The sequence below is a fragment of the Camelus dromedarius genome, chromosome 18 (assembly GCF_036321535.1).
Source record: "Camelus dromedarius isolate mCamDro1 chromosome 18, mCamDro1.pat, whole genome shotgun sequence".
In the NCBI taxonomy this organism is placed as follows: Eukaryota; Metazoa; Chordata; class Mammalia; order Artiodactyla; family Camelidae; genus Camelus; species Camelus dromedarius.
The window spans coordinates 25,926,859-25,950,006 of record NC_087453.1 but is presented as its reverse complement, the minus strand read 5'-3'; the positions used below and the strand labels follow the sequence as shown (position 1 = coordinate 25,950,006).

The 23,148-nt window shown below is 40.3% G+C and overlaps 1 protein-coding gene across 2 annotated transcripts; it reads right to left on the bottom strand.

Annotated features, from left to right (window-relative positions):
* Positions 1 to 3,054: 3,054 nt before the first annotated feature.
* Positions 3,055 to 23,130, bottom strand: CRLS1 (cardiolipin synthase 1). Of its 2 annotated transcripts, none has more exons than XM_010994488.3 (7): positions 22,605 to 23,130; positions 19,850 to 19,987; positions 15,230 to 15,359; positions 8,200 to 8,285; positions 7,254 to 7,322; positions 5,619 to 5,710; positions 3,055 to 4,047 (listed from the first exon to the last, which is right to left on the bottom strand). In XM_010994488.3, the coding sequence occupies exons 1-7, from the start codon at positions 22,908 to 22,910 to the stop codon at positions 3,960 to 3,962; spliced, it is 909 nt and encodes a 302-aa protein (XP_010992790.3). In that variant the 5' UTR covers positions 22,911 to 23,130; the 3' UTR covers positions 3,055 to 3,959. The 2 variants fall into 2 exon arrangements, with proteins under 2 accessions (XP_010992790.3, XP_031290088.1); XM_031434228.2 differs by lacking the exon at positions 22,605 to 23,130 and adding an exon at positions 22,329 to 22,577.
* Positions 23,131 to 23,148: the final 18 nt, after the last annotated feature.

Here is a 23,148-nt window from a genome sequence, read left to right as displayed (position 1 = left end):
ATCTTTTGCCCAGCCTATTGAGATATAATTGACATCTAACAGTTTTTAAGCTTACAGTGTACAATGCAATGATTTTGATACTGGTATATTATCAGGAAATGATTACAGTAAGGTTAGTGAACACATCTGTCACTTCATATAGTTATCTTTGTGTGTGTAGTGAGAACTTTTTATCTACTTAGCAACTTTCAAATATACAGTACAGTATTAACTATAGTTACCATCCTGTCTTCTGGCTACATTCAGTCCCCAGAACTTACTTGTTTTATAATTGGAAGTCTGTACCATTTGGCCACCTTCACCCATTCCCTCCTGCCCCTGGGCACCACCAGTTTACTCTGAGTTGATTTTTTTTTTTTTAACTATCACATGAGGCTCTGTTGTGCAATGGATAGTGCATTGGACTTTAAACTATCACATATGAGATCATACTGAATTTGTCTTTCTCTGTCTTATTTCACTTAGTATAATGCCCTCAGGGTCCATCCATGTTGTTCCAAATGGCAGGATTTCCTTCTTTTTTTTAAATTGAAGTATAGTCAGTTATGTGTCAATTTCTGGTGTATAGTATAATGTCCCAGTCATGCATATATATACATATATTTGTTTTCATATTCTTTTTCATTAAAGGCTACTACAAGATATTGAATATAGTTCCCTGTGCTATACAGAAGAAATTTGTTTAGCTATTTTTATATAAAAAGGTTATCATTTGCAAATCTCAAACTCCCAAATTTATCCCTTCTCACCCCCTTTCCCCCAGTAACCATAAGATTGTTCACTATGTCTGCAAATCTGTTTCTGTTTTGTAGATGAGTTCACTAGCATCCTCTTTCTTCTCGCTTTTAGATTCCACATATGAGTGATATCATACGGTATTTTTCTTTCTCTTTCTGGCTTACTTCACTTAGAATGACGATCTCCAGGTCCATCCATGTTGTTGCAAATGGCATTATTTCATTCTTTTTTTATTGCTGAGTAGTATTCCATTGTAAAAATATACCACAGCTTCTTTGTCCAGTCATCTGTTGATGGACATTTAGGTTGTTTTCATGTCTCGGCTGTTGTAAATAGTGCTGCTATAAACATTGGGGTGCATGTATCTTTTCAATGAGTACCCTATAGATGTATGCCCAGGAGCGGGATTGCTGGATCATATGGTAGTTCTACTTTCAGTTTTTTAAGGAATCTCCATACTTTTTCCCATACTGGCCGCACCAAATTACACTCCCACCAACAGTGTAGGAGGGTTCCCTTTTCTCCACAGCCTCTCCAGCATTTATCATTTGTGGACTTTTTAATGACAGCCATTCTGACTGTTATGAGGTGATACCTCACTGTAGTTTTGATTTGCATTTCTCTGATAATTAGTGATATCGAGCATTTTTCATGTACCTATTGGTTGAATAATATTCCATTATATATTTTTCCTTTATCTATTCATCCATTGACACTTAAATTGTTTCCTTGTCTTGGCTATTGCAAATAATGCTACAGTGAACATGAGGATGAAGATCTCTCTTGGAGATAATGATTTTATTTCCTTCAGATCAGTACCCAGAAGTCAAATTTCCCTCTTATAAGGACACTAGGCATTGGCTGAAGACCCACCCAAATCCAGCATGACCTCATCCTAACATTATATATACAAAGACCTTATTCCCAAATAAGGTCACATTCACAGGTACTGGGGGTTAGAACTTGAATGTATTTTTTTGAGGCACAATTCAACCCACAACAGCATTTATTTCTATTGTAAAAAAAACCAAAAAACAAAAAATCAAGTTTGACTCCCATGTATCTTCTGCTGCTGAAACACACTGCAGCACAAAAACCATGCTGCAGAAACTGAGCATTATCTAAGTTTGACCCGAATAACTGAACTGTACTATGTATTTCTAGGTGTTTGTATTTCTAGCCTTCCGTTCCCAAAATTCAAAAGTGGATCCCTAGTTTCATCATATACGTAACCAGGAGAAATGGGTATCTACCAGCTCCTGATTTAATGCAAGGCAAAAGCCCAAAATGTGACTAACAGGAAAGTCCTCAGGCATGTAAGTCAATTATCTTGACTTTTTTGGCTTAATATTAAGACGGAGTCTGTTATATGAAGGCACGAAAACGAATTTCTGTCGTGCTCTGAGTCTGTATGCACAAGTATACACTCAAACATACCTAGTACAACTCCAGTGTTTTACAGACCAGCAGAATTTACGTTTTACAGCAAGTATCCAAAACGCTGAGGCAGCCGGGACCATTCTTCTACAGGTTGAAATGGAAAAAGTATATTAACCAGAACCAGATTAAGACCTTAACACTGAAGAGACTATGGATCCAACCGATAAGTCGGTCCAAACAGTATCAACACTAGACCATAAGTGAGCATAACGAAACACAAAATTCTGATTTCTCCCCTTCTTTATTTCAGGTTTTCCTTTTTTTGAACATCATTTGGTGTGCTCATGCTGTGCTAGTGCTGAGATGTGCTCAATGTGCCTCTTGAGTGGTCAGGCCAGCGGTGGTTCTTCCACCTTGAGCCTCACTGCCTCCCAGGCCACCCTTCTCTTCCGTCTCACCCCCTTCCGCTGGATTCAGTAGCAGAGTCCGTATTTGCCAAGCCAATGGTGAGGGCTAATCTGGGAATAAGGAAGCCAGGACCAGCAGGCAACAGGGAGGCACACCGACCCAAGGATGCCACAACCAAGAGGCATGAATTTTGCTTATCACCTCCCACATTAATACAGCTCAACAGGCTACGTTTAGACCGTCTCACTGTGTGATTTCATATTACATTTGGGTCAGAACCCAGGACAATGAGTGGCAGTAGGTCTCCACTGTTAAGAGGAAGCAACCAGCACAACCACTGTCTTCCTGTTCCCTCCTCCTGCATCTCCCATTCTCCTGAACATGACAGTGCAGCAAGAACAGGTCTTTTAAATCAGATGGTCCCAAATGAGTTATTTTCACAATGTAAGTGCAAATGATGTATCTGAATGGACTTTGAAAACTTACACAACAGCAGAGGGCCACAGGATACTATACAGACAACCCAAGTTGAAGGTACACTTTTTTCCAACTCTTTTATTCCTTTAACATCTTAACAAGATTCCCCAGAGTTTAAAAAAAAAAACTTTGAAAAATACACAGTTTCATATTATTTACATAACATATGAGTACAGGTTCCCGTATGATACAAACACTGTTATGTTAGAAATACAGTGGGAAGGCATGATGGAACTCACTGCCTCGTGGATGGCTAGCGTGACAGACATGCTTTCATTTTCCAGCTGCCTTTGTCACTTATTATCCTGATGCATAAACTGTTAGGCACCTGAGAGGTTGGAAGAACACTAAACATGAACTTCAGTACCTTCTATTTTGATCTTATTATTTTCAAAACTTATTGCATTTTAAATCTCTTTACAAATTTACTTCATCCACAACTAAGCTACCTGTATTCTGTCATTATCCTAAACAATCAAATATTAACCACATACACTGTTAATGTGTACACAGATCTAAAAATCAAACATAAAACTATGTAGCCAAGTTATATAGGATGTATATTTAAACCCAACAAATTCCTGAGGGCTTTGTGAGCCATCTAAATTCTATTAAAGAGAAGTGGCAACTCCTCTGTTTCTATGCTCTGGATTATTTTTTTAATGGAGTAAAAAAAATGGCTGACAATAACTGGAATAATTGCAACCTTATAAATTAATCAAGAGACCTAAGATAAAAAATTCTATAGTTTTATTTGTATTTAAAAATACATTGGAAATTCTGCTTATACCCATGATCAAGCTTATTTTCAATGCACATTAAATTCTGACGACATGGTTTGTTCTGACAAGTCCTTTTTCAAGCTGAACACCAAAATAAGGAAACTCCTGGAGATTTCCACTGGCCCTGCTGCCGAAAATGTATCCTGCTTCCTTGCTAACGATGACGGATGGCTTTCATCTGCCCTTTATCACCTGAACAGTTTTCCGACCGTAATGATAATAACTGTAAGCTGATGCAGCTGTGGTGAAAGCGGTAAAACACCTTTTATGGAAGGAAAGGAGTAAAATTTAATGTCTAACAACAGCAATGGTCATTTTTACCCAGACATTATTCTAGGTAATTTTATTTTCAGAGCAACCTCCTCTCACAGAGGAAACAGTGCCCCAGAGAGCTTGCTCAGGGCCTGAGAACTGAGTCCAGCTTGGTTTCAACTCGAGAGCCCTTGGGCTCATCCCACGGCTCCATGCTGCTGAGAGCATTAGTGCTACTTCTTGCAGATCCTGGGAATTCTAGTATCTGAGTCACTTAAAATACCCTGCAGCTTTCTTTACTGATTTTCCGTTAAGGGAACTGCCAGATTCATCAGGTTCTCTTTCAAATGACACGAGAGATGCTCGCGCCTGCTGAGTGCTCACAGCTAATGGGCTGCTTTCTGGGGCACGCAGGCGCCTCTGCCCCCACCAGGTGGGCTGCAGGACCGTCAAGACTCTATTTCTGTTTGGTTGCAAACCTGTTCATGCCAGTTTGATGTCCTAAAATCACATATAAACTTAATGAAACATACGGGTGGGAGAGTTGCTACTTCTGAGAACCAAGCTGGAGGCTTTGGAAAGGCTTGATAACAAGGCAAGTTGCTAAAAAATACTGTCAAAGAAGGTAGACAATGCAATTGTTAAAATACTGGAGAAAATGGTAAAAAACTCTAGAAAGTCCTGTACTTGTACTGCTTCGTAAATGTCTTACATTCCTCTATCACTTTAAAGGAGGCAGAACATGAGCGTCAGAGAGGTTGTATTACAGACGCAGTGTTTTCAAGAAAGAGAAACTCCCACTGAGGAGCCTACAGTCAAGGGAAAGGCCCCAGGCCTACACCTGGAGGCGAGGACGAGCCAGAAAGAATGTTCAATTACGTGTTTTAGAAAATAAAACGTTTCGCGTGTGTATCATTTTTAAAGTTTTAGCTTAACTGACTTTGGTTAACCAACCATTTTCTGGCTCAGACTGCATCAAGCAAAAAGGTTTTAATTACCTTTGCAAAGTTAAAAGGAGTAAAATACAGTGCTTCAACGTCAGTGCGGCACAATCCAACTCCGAAAACTTTTAACTGTGGCACATTTTCAAGGCTACGCATAAGCTTAACAAAGTAAAACTCAAACTCCTTTCTGCAAGTTTCTCCCCCTGTCTGCCCCCTTCACAGGCCGGATGCACTTCCCCTCCCCTCCCCACACGGCTGACCCTGCCCAGGTCTGTCCTTCACCACCGTGGCCTCCCCTGTCTCTCTCCACCTAGACAGACCTCATGTCACAAATGCCACTTCTTCTCTGAAGCTTCCCCTCTGCTTCCTACCTGGAAGGATTTTTCCATTCTTCGAAGCCCCAATACATTATCTGTACCTCTCATCCTTTCTAACTTCCATGAAAGCACCTATAATAGAACTTCTACATCCTATACTTGATAGTAAGCTTCTTAACAACAATATCAATCACAAAATATAGCCCACAGTTTTACCCAGTCAGTGCTTAATAAACATGTTTAAGAACAAAGCAATTTTCGGACTGTCACAATAAGCCATTTTGTTGACATTTTCAAGAGTAATTCTAAATTTAGCTTACCACAGGATCTGAAGATAAATGCTGTCAGCATAATTGAAAACCGGAGCTGCCAAAGAAGCTGCCACCAAGATTAACTGGACTGCTGTGTTTACCTTAAAAAAAAAAAGTCATAAATGAACAGTGCCAACCTGATCCTGCTTCAGGCTCACACAAGAAAGGCATATAACCCATGCAGTGTGACACAGCGCACGCGCAGCGTGCCTGATGTTGTAATGGCCTTGCCAGTGACGCCGGCATTCACACGGGGGGTGAAGGTCCGCACAGCTGCCCTTTACAGTGAGGGGAAGGGCAATCGTCAGAAAATAGCACCATCTCGAATCCCCACAGCAATTCAATGTCACAAATTCTTTGCCTTTTCTCAGCTGCCCAGTACAACAGCCCTGTGCATAGGAAAATAATTAACCTACTCTTCACAGGTGAGAGGGGGATGAGTTAAGTGACTTGCCTGCAGTCACAGCAGGTTACAGATCCAAACCCAGGACCCAGGCTTCCCCGCACTTCATTCATTGCTCTCTTCACTTGCCTGCTTGCCAAACCTACGAGACTGGAAAACTGAAATGCGTTCATCTCCACGAGAGAGGCTCTCCGGAGGAAACGAGTAGGTCTCCCGCCCCGGAAGACAGCACGGCAGAGAGGAGGAACACAGAGCCAGGGAGACACTGCAGACTCCCTGCACTCATCGTGAGAAGCGGGCTGGGGAAGCACGTGACGGATGGGCCTGTGGGTGATGTGCCCAGAGACACACCTACGCTTGATTGTCCAGCCTGCAGCCAAATTACAGGGATTCCACTCCACTTTAAAAATTAGTAATGAAAATTGTCTGGAGAGCTTCTTACAAGACCAAGGAGTTGGGGCATCTGTCCCTGGCACCTCTTTAAAACACTCACTGAACTGATACAAATACAAGTTGCGTTAAGTAAGGAAGTAAGTAACCAACCCATATTTGAAGGTAAAAACCCACCGCAGAGAGTCTCTGGGTTAAGAATGATCACTCCTCTGTCCCGAAGACAATCAGCACCCCTACCCTGTCACACCTCTGTCACAAGGGATGGGGCAAAAGAATAATTAGGGCAAACATATCACGGCTGCTGGTGAAACAAAAGGGCCTTGAGCAGCATTCATACTGTCCTCTGTGTGCAGAGACTGGCACGCAGTTACTGTCCTGAAGAGGGCTCGGGAAAACGGATGGACAACTAAGAGCAGGAGTGGTTTATTAGTGAATAAAACTTCCTTCTGTCCCTTTCCAAGGAACAATCGATCTTGCAAATAAAAGGACCTTATTTTACGGTCTTTTCACTACCGGGAGGGGTGGGTAGTGAAACCTGAAAGGAATCTTCATAATCTCTTTGCATCTCCCTCAACACGCAACTACATTTCCACCTCCCCTAAATGGTGGCCCTAATACCTCACTCAGAGGCAAGTTCTCAGACCACCAACACAAAGCACAACATATATACTAAAGGTCCAGAAAGCCTGGGAACAAAAGAATTGGGTTAATGACCCCACTCTCTTTCCTCTGTAGTCAATGTGTGAAAATTCGTCTTCTCCTCAGCTGCTCGAGAGCGAGGTTTATATTCATTATAATAAAAACCCACAAGAGAATAATAACTTGAAAGGACACTGTGTGTCTCCTACCTTGCTGATGAAGGTTGGTTTTAACCTAGCAGTGGCATAGCAAGGATTGAAGTACTTAGACAGTGTGCGCTGGCAGAGGACAAAAAAAATAAAGTTTATTCAATGTGACGTTCAAGTTTAAAATAAACATTTTGTTCTTATATGCAACAGTTCCTGAGTGCACAGCACATGCCTGGCTATATGCTAGACAAACCCTTTATCTGCATCTTCTTCAACATCTACATTCTTTAAAAAATCATACACAGTGTACTGAAAATAGGTTTTTAAATTTATAGATTTATTTCTCAATTCCTATAAAATTCTAACACAATAACTATCATAAAGTCTGACTATTTTTTTTAAAACTAAATAAACTGAACAAATCTCCCTTATCACTATTTTCTTTATAGGTTAAAAACCAAACCAATAAAATGCTGCCATTTTCACTGAACTGGAACAAAAAAGATGAGGTTGTTATGCTCATGAGGTGGCTGTAAACTATGCTATACTTCTGTGTTCAAATATTTGTAGAACCAATGAACAATATGTAAACAAACCACTCCATAACCATAAAACTGTCATCTTAAAACCCAGTTCTAGATAATCCACAGTAAAAGCAAAATTAGGCAGGAAGGGTGCTTGTCTATACACAACACTCCTAACAGAGTTTGCTGCGAGGGACGGTGGCCTGAGTTTTATGGGCGATAAGCTAAAATAATTCTGACTTAAAAAAACGCTTTTAAAAAGTTGATTGTCCATCTGTTCACTGAACAATTACCGTAATAGGTGATACAAATAGCAAGATGATACTTATGTCTGTTTTCTTAAATTCTTAGTAAATGGACTGAAAAAATGATTGTCTTAAATTATTTCCATAAAGTGAAATTCAGCACATAATAGCAGGTTTTTTTTTTGCATTAAGTTATAAGTAATACTAAAATAATAATTTTTTTTGAAACAAACTCACCGGTGTTGGAAGAGTTCGATATCTGACATAAAACACAGCAGCAATCAACATTACATCTCTTGAAATTATCATGTAAGTAAGTGGAACTGAAAATCAAATACAAAATGATTTTGATTGGGAGTTTGAAAATTAAGACATTATACTCACAATGAAGCCTTACCATAAACTGGTATTTCACAAAGCAAAAATTGTATAAGAAACACTTACTGACGCCTGTTTAGGGTCCTTATGGTGAACTGCTGATTTTTATGTTCTTTAACCTGTCTTCAAAGCAAGCTCAAAGACAGACTATGGCTTTTAAAGTCTATGCCTGTGAGAATGTTGATCCTCTCACCTCTTTTTGTATTTTTTTTTCCTTGCATATGTTTTAAAATTGCAGTTATCGGTGTCAGCTCTATGCAGCCCCCACTATTTCGTTTGTCACTCTCCAGCTCTGGGAGTTTGGAAAAGATCACCATGCTCACTATAATTACATGGAATGAGACAGTAACGACGTTGGAAAGGGTGTTGGGACTCAACCACTGTGGTGTCTCCGGAACTTTGCTTGCTTCTGCATACTAGATCACTTTATGAACAGTAAAATTTGCATTATATGCACCACTTTTGGAGAAAAAACATTTTCATTTTTGTCTGGCCAGTTCCTATCCAGGCAGTTGCTGGTTTTTCTTCTGATCATTCATTCAGTGAATTCTAATTAAACATGAATTCAACTTGTTGACAGCTTTCTCACTGTTCCTAAGATTCTACAGCATGGCCCCGGAGCCAGCAGAAGGACATTTAAAACAGACACCCAAGGAAATCCTTTTCCCTTGTGAATGAGAATGGGAGGGCAGAGGTCTTGTTTCACTTTACATCCTTCCACGTTTCAGGATGTTTTAACCATGGACATGTCACATTTTTATTAAAAAAAATTATTTTAAGAAAAGGAAAAATCTTGAGGCTAACCCTTAAATTGTTTCAATTACTAAAATAGAATCATGCACATCCCTTCCATAATATTTTCAAACAGCTCTTTCTGAATTACTTTCAAAGCTATACCTATAGTCCTCTTCAATTTTGACATTCTATTGGTTCAGCAAATTAAGAAAAAAACCTCACTAATTAATTACAGATTTAAGAATTTAAATCTCTGGTCATGGCTATGATGTAAGTGTTAATCCTTGGCCTAGAACTCACTGACAAGACTATTCCAAAGAGAAAATGCTTATCCACTCAAGTCATGGCATCTGGAGCACACAGAAGACACAGAAGACTATATGAGCCAAGCAGCAAAGCAAGCAAGCCATGATTTTTAGGAGGATTTCTGTGCCCATAAACCAAACTTTTTTATAGTAACAACCAGCTGACAAAATCAAGTAACAATCAGATTTTAAAATGCAGCAAACTCATGCAAATTATACATAGTAAACACAGCATCAGAAGAAAATAAACACCTGCTACTGCAGTTCATCACCACAGGGGGACAAAGAATATAATTTAATCCTAAATTAGAGGTTTCTGCAGAAGAGCAGAGGCAATTCAATACACTGCAAAGCCTCGGGTTCTAGTTCTACTGACTACCAAAATTACCATTTATTGAGCATCTGGCACTGTTTATGTATTTTATACATACAATGACGTTTAATTTACATATCAGCTCCATGAAAGGTGAACCATCATTATCCCCATTAAGCCAAACAGAAGACAAGCCTCAGGCAGATTATCTAACCTGGCCGAGGTCACCAGGTAGTCAGCAGTACTGCCAGGAATGCTCTCCGGACTCCGTTTACCATTTGTAACAGCCTGGGGGAGGAAAGGGCTGATTACAAAATCAAGGGTTCCTCAAACTGACTACTCATCACAGAATCACCTTGGGAGAGCTTTGTAAAAGCACAGATGAAAGCTCCCTAGGGGTTCACAAGAGCAGCCAGACCGGGACCAAGCTGTACCAGGTGATCCTTAAGGCCTTTGCCAACTGACAGCCTGTATACATACAGGCTCTTACTTAGATTTTGGGGGGTGGGGCTGGGGGTGGGGGTGGATTTTATCCAGTCCCCTGGCTCTTCAATCTTCTAATGTTCCTGCTTTCTCCCCTGACCTTCCCTTCCCTTTTATTCTAGGGCTAAAGCAGCTTTCATTTTGTCTATCATAGTATGACAGTGTGTTAATGGGGATGTAAAATGTGGCAGGGAATCCTCCAAGGTTTTCCTATTTGTTAACTCTGTCTGAAATATAGTTTCTGCAACAAGTAGGTACATCATGGGCAAACTTTATTAGTGTTAAAGGGAAATAATAAAATCATTCACTTTTATATAGCAGAAGTGATTACTATCAATAGCATCATTATTGCATTGAAAAGAATTCCACCAATGCCTACAGTGCACCCAATTAACATCTCAGGCCCCAATTAAATGTAAGTGAGCAGCCAAGAATTATCAGACATTTTAGCAAAGTCTCCATCATGAAAGAGAGACTAAAACAGAAAAAAAAAAGGAAATTAGAAATTGATACAATATAGGAGTTAAAAAAAACTTACTTACACACACACATAGAAACAGATAAACAGAAGATAGCCTGAAATGACGACACTCATCTATGAAATAAGAAAAAGATATATATACATATACACATGTGTTTTAAAGAACACATAGAACAAGAGCTCTTGGAAATTAAAAACGATGGCAGTAAAAATGTCAACAGAAAGGGTAAATGACAAAGTTGGGGAAATCTCCCGGAGAGCATAAAAAGAGTTTTCAGAAAGAAGAGAACATAGCGTGAGATCTTCAGAACTGAAGCGTAAGTTTTCAGACTGAAGGGCTAGGCTACGTAAGAACATTTAAAAAAATCTTGAAAGTGAAAGCCTACAAGATGCTAAAAAAGTATCAGGCTAATGCTTGTTAAAGAATGAGAGCAGAACTTAAATGTCCACACACACACACACACACACACACACACACACATAAAGGCAAAATAATATACTTTAGACAAAAGGAAAATGATTCCAGGTGGAAGGTCTGAAATATATCAAACATAAAACAAAAAAGTAAGTATAAAGATTCATCTAAATGAACACTGATTATAAATAATAGTATCATTTGGGTTGAAAAAAACATATAAAATTAAAGTATGATAATAATCTAAACTGAGGAAAGAAGGAAGGGAGCTAAAGTATTGTCAGGCCCTTCCAGTGTCCACAAGGAGCACAGCCGTCCCTGGGTATCCACAGCGGGCTGGTTCCAGGAACCACCCTGCTTCCCCCGGGGATGACCAAAATCCACAGATGCTCAAATCCCTTATATAAAATGGTGTAGAATTTGTATATAACCTAGGCACACCCTCCCATACACTTTAAAGCACCTCTAGATTACTTAATACCTAACACAATGTAAGTGCTATGTAAACAGATTCCAGTGTGCAGCAAAGTTTTCTTGGAACTTCCTGGATTTTTAAAAAATATTTTCAATCTGAGGTTGATTGAATCTGTGGATGCAGAACCTGCAGATACAGAAGGCCAAATGTAAAGATCTGTGAACATTAAACTTTGATAAGGTAAAATGAATTATAATTTTGAGAATAGCTAAATGTTGAGAGTGTAAAACTTTCCAACTGGTACAGGAAAAACTGATAAAATAATAAAAATGCAGATAAAAGTAGAACAAAACATACGGGGCATATAAAACACAAAATAAAATGAAGGACTGCTACACAAAATTAATAATCATGGTAAATGGGTTAAATGTTTCAGTTGAAAGATAAAATATTTTTAGACTGGATAAAATAAAGAAAACCTATCTATACGTTATTTATAAGACATATCTAAAATATAAAGATGTGGTCAAGTTGAGAGTTAAAAGATTTAGCCATCATGCAAACACTGACCAAAAGTAAACTAGTGTAGCTACAAGTAATGTTCAACAAAAGAGGCTTCAAGGCAAAAATCATTTCTAGAGACATAGAGAGTGACTTCAAAATAAAACATTCAATTCACCAAGAAGATACAACAATTCTAATTTATATGCACTTAATAGCATGACTCCAAAAGACACAAAGCAAAAATCGGAGCTACAAAGGAAAATAGTGGAAAACTAGACACACAGTAGGCAAATTTACTCTCTCAGTAACTGACAGAAAAGCAGACTAAATGTAAAAAATACGTCAGTAAAGAAGTAGAGTTAAACATCAGGATTAAAAACTTGACCAAATGGACGTATGTAGACCATCAGACCCAATGACTGCAGAACTCACATTCATTTGAGACACACATGAAGTGTTTATAAAACTTGACTGTATCCTGGGCTGAAGGGCTAAAATCACAGAGCACGTTAAAGACACCTAGAAAGCCCCACAAATTAAGAAATAAACTTGGGGAGGTGGTAGAACGCACACTTAGCATGCACAAGGTCCTGGGTTCAATCCCCAGTGAAAGAATGAAAAGAAAGAAAAGGAAAGGAAAAGAAAAAACTTTTATTAGTACCAGAGGCCAAAGAAAAATCGTAATGGAAACAGATTGCTTTGAACTTGATAATGACAAGAACACTAACACCAACATATGAGATACCATGAAAGAGATACTTAGAAGACAATGTATAGCCTTAAATGCAAACTTGAAAGAAGAAAAGCAGAGGAGTGAGTTAAACATCCATCTACAGCTGTGCTGTTCAATACAAGAGCCACGAGCCACATGTAAAGACAGAGCACCAGAAATGTGGCTGGTCTGAATTAAGAAAGGCTGTAAGTGCAACTGCACACTGGCTTTTGAAGACAGAGTACGAAAAAAATCTCATTAATGGTTTTTCATCGACTATATAATGAGATGACAATATTTTTGATCTAGTGGGTTAAATAAAATATATTTTTAAAATCTGGGTGGGTGGCTCAGGCAGTGCATGCTCCCAGCACTCTGTCCCCACTGTAACGGGAGGGCAACCACACACACACAACATGAAAAAATTTCACTTGTTTCTTTTTTGCTCTGAATATGACTGCTAGACAAAGTCAAATTAGATCTATGGTTCCCATTATGTTTCTACCAGACAGGACTGATCTAAAGAATTTAGAAAAAGAACAGCAGAGAAAAACTGAAGAAGGATATAGAAATAAAAAAGCAAGATTTAATGGAGCAGTAAACAAATCAGAGAAGTTTGACAAAGCTCAAAGTTGGTGCTTTGATCACTTCTTCTAAATAAAGCTGTAAATTCAATGCAATCTCAATAAAATCCTAAAAGCTTTTTCTGGGGAACCTGAAAAGCTGATTCTAAAATTTACAGACAAATGCAAATAGGTAAGAATATCAAGGTGGAGGAAATTGCTCCATCAAATATCAAAACTTTCAGCAAAGTAATCATAATTAGGGATGGTACTGGTGCAAAGATAGACAAATCAATGGGGAATGAACTACACAACCCAAAATGGACCCAGGAATATCTATGCACATGGCAGTGTCTGGAAAGTACAGACTTTTCATAAAAAGTGCTGGGATAACTGGGTGTCCGTAGAAGCAGTGAGAAAATTAATTTTAAGACAGAATTTTTTCAACCATCAACTGGGAATAATGTAAAAAAATCTTAAAAGCCTTCTACTACAATACATAATCACATATAAACAAAAAGGCATTAGAATGGCATGAGACTTCTCAATAGCAGGATGGAATCTGGAAGTCTATATATAGAACAGGGTCTTAAATTCTGAGTGAAAATAACCTGTAAAGGAGAATTACGCTCAAATCTCAGTCAAGTATGGAGGACAGAATAAGGACACTGGAGACCTCTATAAACCTGGCTGCCACGCTGCAGCCTAGCACAGGAAAACAACTGGAGATTCCGCATCACCAAAAGGAGGACCCTAGCAAGGAAGCCACAGGAGCCTGGAAAAACAGACCCAACAGAGAAGAGAGAAAATGATAATGAATGAGAACGAAGGGAAGTCTCTGCTTGGAAGGCAACCTACACAAGCTGTACCAACATGACCCCTCATACCACAACCTGGAAACAATTTCTATGTTCAACATAGACGTACCTGGCCAAACTTGGTAAAACATTCCAACAAAATACGAAGTAACTCTGAAAAATGGGAGGCACGAAAATACACACACACACACACACAATCAGTTAATTTTGAATGGAATGCTCCTTAGGTTCTTTTTTCCTACAAATTATCTGTATTATTTACAGCATACCCCTGCTCATATACACACCCCAACCCATATACACACCCTAAGTCAGACTTTCAAAGCAGCACATAAATAAAGTATAATTCATTTTTAAATTTGGTACATAGATGTAAAAGCCTAAAGGTAGAGGAGAAAAAAGAATCTCTCGATTGAGGAGACTGCCCTAGACTGAAATGCCACTACACTTCTTCCGACCAGATGTCAGTGACGGCGTGCTATCGAAGGACCATGTGGCAGCTTCTTTGTTCTCTGATTCTAACTCTTAGAAACAGTTTAATCTGAACCAAAGGATAAAAACTGAGAAACACAGCTAGAAGCAGAACATGAACAATTAGAAAAGCACATGCAAAATACAAAAGACCATAAAATTTTGTTACAAAGAATAGTCAACATATAAACTACGTGGATAATTTGGAATTGTGTAATAGTGTCTACGTAGTAATAACAATAATGTGGAATTTTACAGACATCATTAGGATTTCAGAGCTCTCATTTATGATTAAGTTGTAATTAATAAATACTAGACTTAGGAAAACTTTAAAGTGCTTTTTAGAATGCTAGGCACTAAGAATATTATACAGTGTCTAAAGATTCTAGGCTAGCATGAGTTGGTACTGTGAAATATTTGCTCATTTTTAACTTTGAACAATTTTGCTAAGAAAACAATGATTACTACTAGTATAAAAGGATATAAATTCTAAAGTAAAACAAACAGTTTGGCAAGTAAAACAGTTCAATGGTTTAAAATTAGGGAAACAGTGTAAACTCGAAAAACATATTTTTGGAACAAAAATTACTTGTCTCTCAATCAAGAAAAATCCTAAGCTGACTAATGGCATTCTTCCCTGTGCTACTTAAGAGTACGCATGGCGGCGCTCTTACCTGGGATAAGATCTGCATAGGTCAAGCTAACATATAAGATACTGATAAGTATTTTATCAGCAAGTGGATCAAGAGCACTTCCCAAAGCTGATTTTTGACTGGCCCAGTTTCGAGCAATAAATCCATCCAACTGAAAATAGAAGTTTTTTTTTTTTAATAAATGTCATAATAGGTACAGAGTAGATATCTTGAAGGTTAAGAGACACCAGAACAACAACTATACTTTCTTAAAACGTAGATATAACCTCTTCTGTTTCTTACCCCCAAACCTTCGTTTTACTGGTTTAGCTTTAAATTACCAACTGCTCAGAAAGTAATTTCACTTTTCTACAGTACTTTTCTTTCCCAAGGCCTTCAGCTATTTCACAATGTTTTCACAATGCCCCTTATGAAATGAACCCAGACACAAATTTAGAGACGTGTAGAACCCAAATAAAACTCAAAGAAAGCATGACCAACAGAGCACGGACTCGGAGCCCCCTCTTGAGCCTTGGGCTATTGCACTACAGCCAAAACAGCTGCTTTGACTTGCAAGGACTACCTTTAACTGCGAGACTTTCTAACCTTCATTCTACCTACTTTTCTATAATGAGATCCAACTCCCTAAATTTTAACTGTTATTATTTTTCAGTATTTTTTCTTTAGTGCCACTGTTAATTCCATGTCTGACTGTATTTGCATGACCTGTATTTAAGTAAAAAATTCAATCCTCTGTACCTGGCCTACTTAAAATTTTTGATATGAAAATTACTTATTCACTATTCTTGGAGACAAACTGTATTTGTTTCCAAGGTCGTACTTGGTGGCCAGTGCGCCAAAGGGGCCTGAAGGCTGATTTTGTCTGACCTGCCCAGAGATTTTTAAAACATAAGTTAGTTGCCAACATTTAAATATTTAAAGTCTTACCTCAAAAAATCCAGATCTCCAGGCTCACTTGAGAAATGGGAAGATCTGGCCACCCGGGGGCCACAAAATGGACTGAAACCAAGTATTGCCTATTAGACAAGGCAGATATTTTCTGGTTTTCCAAGCCCCTACCTGGCTTTTACTTATTTTATTTAATGTCAAGCTTCAACAAATGTTTGAATTTTCTAGTCCTATTTCCATGGAAAAAGATTAAATTAATTTAGACATAATTTAACACGCTACATTGTAAAGGATAAATCAGTCCTCTGTATCTCAAGTATTCCAAAGAATTAGAGACAGCAGGAGTCCAGGCCAGTGGCTACTGTGGTTCAGGAACTGGCTCTCCCACTCACTCACTCACCGTGCGACTTTGGGCAAGTTATTTGGCCTACGCCTCAGTTTCCTCATCTGTAAAACAGAGAGTGCTATCCACTTCAAAGGGCTGGTTGTTTCAGTATATAATGTGATTAATACTTGTTCAGCACTCAGCACTTGGAAAATCCTCAAAAGAAGCAGTTACTAGCTATCACCACCTCTACTGAAAAAATCTACTTTCTTAAGTACACTGGAGGTAACGCTGTCTAACAGAAAGTGCCTAGAGCTGGGAGTTAGGGCCTTGGGAGATTCAGGTGTCAGTTCAGTTTTTGATCTCAGGGAACCTCCCATTTTTTTCACCATCACCACCCTCTCGTCCTCACTGTTCCTCTAACCACATTAGATTCCAAGGTCACCAACATCACCTCTTCTTTATAAACCTCTATAACTCCCTCTTCTACTCTCCCTCACCCCTGCTTAAATACAACTATCATGCCGTCCAGGCCTGCACCAGAGCAGCTGAACATTGATCAAGAAAAACACATAAATGGGGTGACCGATCTCACTTTCTTTCATGACCACAAATCTCCCCAGGGCACCCAATACTGCCTGGCAAACCTACACCCGCTAACTGTGTTTACCTTCCCTTTTCACACTGTCTGCTCTTACCTCAAACTGACTCCATCCCTCCTAAAGCCTCTCTCTCTAGTTCATGACCATGTCTATATTTTCTTGAAAAACAGAAATGGATTGTCAGCACTCCCTCATATTCCCACCTCCAAATCCACCACCTACCAGCATCCATTCACATCCTCTCTGCCCACCCTGGTCCCTGATCCCAGGCCCTCACACCTTCTGTGAGTTGCCTCCCTCCTTCCCCACCCCCCTGCATCACCAATCCCTTATCCTGCCCAGTCATGTAATTAATTAGTTAATTAACAACAAAAATTTCCCCAGTACATCTCTCTTTAAAAACTACCCTTTCTTGACTCTATTTCTCTTCCCCTATGAAGCAGAACTTCCTCAGTGACAGCTACTGTCATCACCACTTCACATATGCTCGCCAACCCACCCTGACTGTCCCACCCTGGAGAGATGGACTCATAAAGGTCACCAATGAATTCTATGTTTTCACCTTACTTGACCTCAACATAACTGAAATACTTTCTTCACTTGACTTCGGGACACCTTATTGCCTAATTTTCTTCCTTTCTCAGTGTTTCTTCTCAGTGTCCTCTATTGGCTCCTCTCTACTGCTCCATATATTGCTCTTTTCTCTGACTCTGACTCTTCTTTTACTGCAGCCAGACTTCACCATCCATATGAGGGTAACTCTTACATCTACCTCTAACCATGACTTCCTCCAATCTCGAACTACTGCATTCAACTACCCAACTGTTATCTCTATGTGGACCAGCACAACAACTCTTTTTGCAACCCTGACCTACCCTGAGTGTTGACCATCACAAAAGATGTTAACCTCCATGCACCTGTTTGTTGAAAACAAACAAAAGTAACACCCTAGCACTCATATTTAATTCCCCTCTCTCACCCAGCGTAGGCAATCCATTAACATATCAACTCTATCTTCAAAACACATTCTCAACCCACTCCTCTGGACTACTGTAAGCCTTCTAACCAGCCAACTTCTACTTATGCCTTCCTATAACCCATCTCCACATACAACAGAAATCAGGCCTTGTCACTCCCCTGCTTAAACGCTCCGTGAGTCCAGCCATCTTCCAGCAGCTGTTCCAGAGGCATCAACACCTCCCTGGAGTAAATGTAACACAGTGCCAGTTAACTCAGGCTTCCACACACACTGCTTTGTGTATTTAGAAAAGTGTAAATGAGGCCTCTTCCATTCAGTGAATATTGCAATCTCATGTGGCAACCAAAAAAAACCGTACAAACCAAAAAAGAGCAAATCCAGTAACTGAAAAAAATCTTGTCTGTTACAGAAAAAAAAAATTCCATTATCAGTATAATGGACTTTGACTTGGAGCCCAGATTAATAAGTAGAGGCCTCCACGCTTCAGAGATAAAAGCCCAGGAAAAAAGGAGAGACTGTAAGAATGGGGAGAAGTTGTGACAAACAGGAGCTAAACTCTGGAAAGAAAGAAGTGGTAGCGGTTTCGGTCTCAAGAGACTGTATTTTGATGGGTGTCTGGAAATACCATATAACAATGCAAATGTCCTCCGCTGTTTATCCTGCAAAATCTTCAGTTAATTCTATACTGCTCAGTAGCCCTACTGGGCAGGTGGAATTTTGTTTCTATGAACCTCAAAGGGAATAGGTGATGTTGCAAAGAAAGATGCAATACAACTTTCATTAATAGAAAACTAGTTTCTCTTTATTCTCACTAAATATTGGGCAAACAAATATACAACAGTTTAAAGAGGTACCAAGTCATTACTGCCTGTCTGGGTGCTCACTTGGATCTCAGACCAGCCTTGTACAAGGATCTACAATATAGACCCACAGTATCTCCTTCTACATGCTTTTGTCCTGATTTAACACTTTCCCTGTACCTTTCCCCCACTGCCTTCAATTGTGTTTTTGCAGGACATGCAGTTCTGTAAGCTATTTCAAATTCTTCATGCAAGGGTGGCTGATAAATACAAATAATGTTATCCATGATGATGACTGGCCAGTCCACCAAAGCCTACGCAACATGACACCACAGTGCAGCCTTCTGTTAGAAAATTATTTTCCAAGTTCTAGTTTGAGATAACCTGAATAAATCTCTTCCTTCCCCCAAACCGACACAGTAGTATGCAGGCGCTTTTTCTCCTCTGTCCATCTGCTAGGAGAGTGGAAGAAGGGAGAATGCCTAATGCTCACCCAGGGCAGGGTCTTCTGCAAGGTGGTCAGAAGGGTGCAGAGCAGGGACCAGGGACTTAATCTGTGGGGTGCCTATGGCCTCCTGCCAGCATAAATCTGAACAGACATCTGGCTTCTAGAAGCTTCCTGGTCACAACTGTCCACTGTTTCTCTCTCCACTAGTGCAATCAACCGTTACTGCAGATCAGGGTATTTCTATTACACAAGTAAAAAAAAATGGTGTCACATCTGTCCTTTATTTCTATCCCTACAGTAAGTACCTGGCTTTCTGAGAATTTCTAAGGCTTTTTCTTTTATGATAAAGTTAAAAACCACAAGTAAAAAGCTCCTTCTCCTATGACCCCCTACAACCTCCACTTCCATCTTCAGATCATAAAAAGAATAAGAGTCCCCCATAGATGCTAAAGACAAGCCCTTACACAACGTACTAGCTGAAATTCATCTTGAAGATTTCCTTCCCCTAAAAAGGCAGACTAAGGCCATGTTATTTCAGTGTAGTAGAGAACCTGGGATTTGGAAGGGGAGCAAAATGGGGGAGTGCCTTTACAACTTACCAAATCAGTTAGCCCAGCTAAAGCAAAAACTCCTAGTGCAATATTAAAATCTTCTTCAATAATCAAATAGCCCAAAACTGGGGCCAAGCCAATTCTCGTCATTGACAACATATTTGGGATTGTCCATGGGTTTTCATACTGAAACACAAAGACAACAAAATTTAAATTAAACACTGTAAATTCACATTTTAAATAACCATATACATTGGAAAAATATACTTCATAAACTTTAAGGTTAGAAGCTACATAAACTTTAAATTTAGTACTTTAAATTGAGTTTTAAAATCCATCTTTTTTTAGACATTTCTCTAAAACTGTCAAGAATGCAGAAGATGAAGAAATGCCACGTAGCCAAACACAGACTAAAGAGTCTACTATGTATAGGTTTTCTTCCTAAAGAAGGAAGGAATAAACAAGTCTTAACAACCATGTAACTCAAGCCTTTAACGCATGACTTCACCATTAGAATTCAAAACTAAAAATATACTGCTTTTAAAATGAAATTTCAGGAAGATCTTATACTTCAAGTAGATAAACAGTCTAGAAAGTTTCAGAAAAAAGCCAAATTATCAACCATGGGCATTGTGGCTGAAAAACATTTACTGCAGATAACTTCCTCTCACTTCTCTACATGTACCTACATGTCATACACAGTGTATGGTGACACGAATGAAGGGAAAAAAATTTAACTTCATAACCTCATCACTAAACTGGAGAATTGCTGGAAGAAAATGGAACAAGGAATGGGGATTGAGACTCTAAGGAAATAGAGAAATTCTGTAAATCTGTTAGAAATAGCCACAGAAAGGTTAAGATCCCCAAGTAAAGGCTGAGGGCTCTCACAGCTCCCCTTTGGGAGCTTTATGATTTCTTGAAACTTCATCTGGAGCCAAGGTGTTTGATGTTGGCACTAACAAAATGGCACCTTGGCAGCTGCTCTGAAGAATGTTCCTTCCTTGCCAAACAAAATCTGTTTCATGAGAGGATATTTCAACTTTATAAAAAGCCTCAGCCTAGCATAACTAAGACACACTGCACAATACGGGGCCTAGAAATGCCAAGAAAATGTTCCATAAACCTGGATTTTTTCCTCCAGTGAGTCAAGACTGCCAACTCTACCCCATGGGGCTATGTTCTCACAAGACTAACCCTACTTAACCTCTTTCTTAATCAGTAACCAATTTGCCTGAACCTTAATGTTGACTTTCTAAAAAAGTGACAGTTTCCACTTCTAAATACCTCTTTTTAAAATACTTTGAACCATTTTGCAAGAAAAGGAAGTTCCCTAAAGATACTAAGTTTGTGTTTACAAGTAAAACCCAGCAAGAAATGTTCATCTCAGCTTGGAGTGATAACGGGGTTATTGGGGTCAGGTAACAGAAGACTACCAGTGAAAGCTACAGAAAAATTCAAATTCTCCAGGAAACAATCACCAAACCTCTACTCAAGGACAGTAAACCACATTATATCAATTAAATGGCACCATTCTTAGAACATATTCCAAGCTCAAGTTCAAAGGTCAAAGAGTTTCAGAGTTCAGAGGGAAAAGGTAAGTCTGCTGACCATATTGCAGCACAGACTAAGTCAAATACTGACCCAGCAACTCACTGGGGGGGGGGGGGGGAGTTCATGATTGAGAAAAAGGAAAAATATAGCAAATGGTTAGAATAAACAAGCCCAAAACTAATCCCAGAGACAGCCATGGGGCAAAATTAAAGACATAGCTGCAAACAGCCAGGTCATCTCATTTGATGAATAAACCAGACAATGCAATTGGAACAGCGAAAGGGATTCTTTTTAGCTCTATATTTCAGTTAAAATAAAGTAGCTCATTAATTTCTAATCATTAACTTTGTAAACATTTCTACATTAAAATTAAGAGAGCTAATCTCAGATTACCCAACCAGATAACCTGTGGCATACTCGAACAACTACTGCAGTTCTGGGAAGGACTTCAGCCAGGATATGGCAACCTCAAAGCATCCAGCATTCAAACCCCAAAATGCTTTAGCTATTAAGGGAGCTGAGACCCCTGCCAGGATGTGGCCACCTCGACCCATGCTGTACAACTGATGAAAGCAGCACAGGGGCCCCCTGAAGACATAACAATTGAAGATGTAATAATTGCATGAGTCTTGCTAACATGACATCAAAAGCTCTCCCACACTCATGCTCCGATGTCTTCTGCTTGGTCAGTATTTCAACAGGTAAGCGGAACCATATTTCTTGCCGTTTCTTCAGGAAGAGTTTTAATCTTTTTCTATAATTAGAGATTAGAGGATCAAAACTACGACCTAAACTATTTAGTTATCCTTCATATATAGAGTTACCAAAGGTCAACTGAGACGTAATCAAACGTGCGCATACAAAAAGGCTGTATACCTTTCTGAAAATTCCCAGACTTGCCCTAAACATTGGGGATTCGCTTCAGAAAATACAAACATGGGCTTTCAATAAGAAGAGCGAAGGCTATTTTTACCAGTGCAATATCCAGAGGCAGTCCAGCTACGGGTGCGGATAGAGGGCAGGAGAGAGACTTCTAACTTGGCCACCGAAACTGAAGGAGGACCCGGTTGGTACCCCTGAAATTCACCGCGACCGAAACACCTGCCCGTAACTTCTCTTCAGGGAACGGTTTAAAACTTCTGAAACGGAAGTATCCGACCAAGACTTGCCAGAGCCCTTAATCCGCGTGCAGGACGGAGTCCCCCAGAGCCGACGACCCCGACCCAGAGTCATCCTGCTCCGTACGTACCAGACTGGCGGCGCTCGCCGGGCCCCACCGGCCACTCCGGGCCTCGGCGGCGGCGTCCTTTCCGGCCGCGGGCTCGGGGGCCGTCTTCCCCCCGCCCGAGCAGTGGGCCCGCCGGCCGGCGCCAGGCAGCCGCAGGCCGAGCGCGGCCGGGCGCAGCCACCAGCGCTCCGCCAAGCAGCCCAGGCAGCCGGGCGCGGGAGGCAGCAGGGCCCAGCGGGTGCGCCCTTTGCCCGGCCGCACCCCCGGCGCCCACGCGGCACCGCGCAGGGCCCCCCACGAGGCGCGCGCCACCCGCGAGGCCAGCATGGCCCTGCGGCCGCGCCACGGGGTCGCAGGCGGCGAGAGCTCAGCAGCCCGGGGCACCGGCGAGCCGCTTCGCCATCGAGTCCCCGCAAGCTCGGAGGACCTCGGCCGCTTCCATACTAGTTTACCAGCCCCAGCACTCTCCGCTTATTGTACAGGTGGCCTGGAGCCGCCAAGAACGGACGCCTTCGCGACGTTTTTGCGACACTGCCGCTGGGCTTCCCGGCGCTCCGGTCGGCGG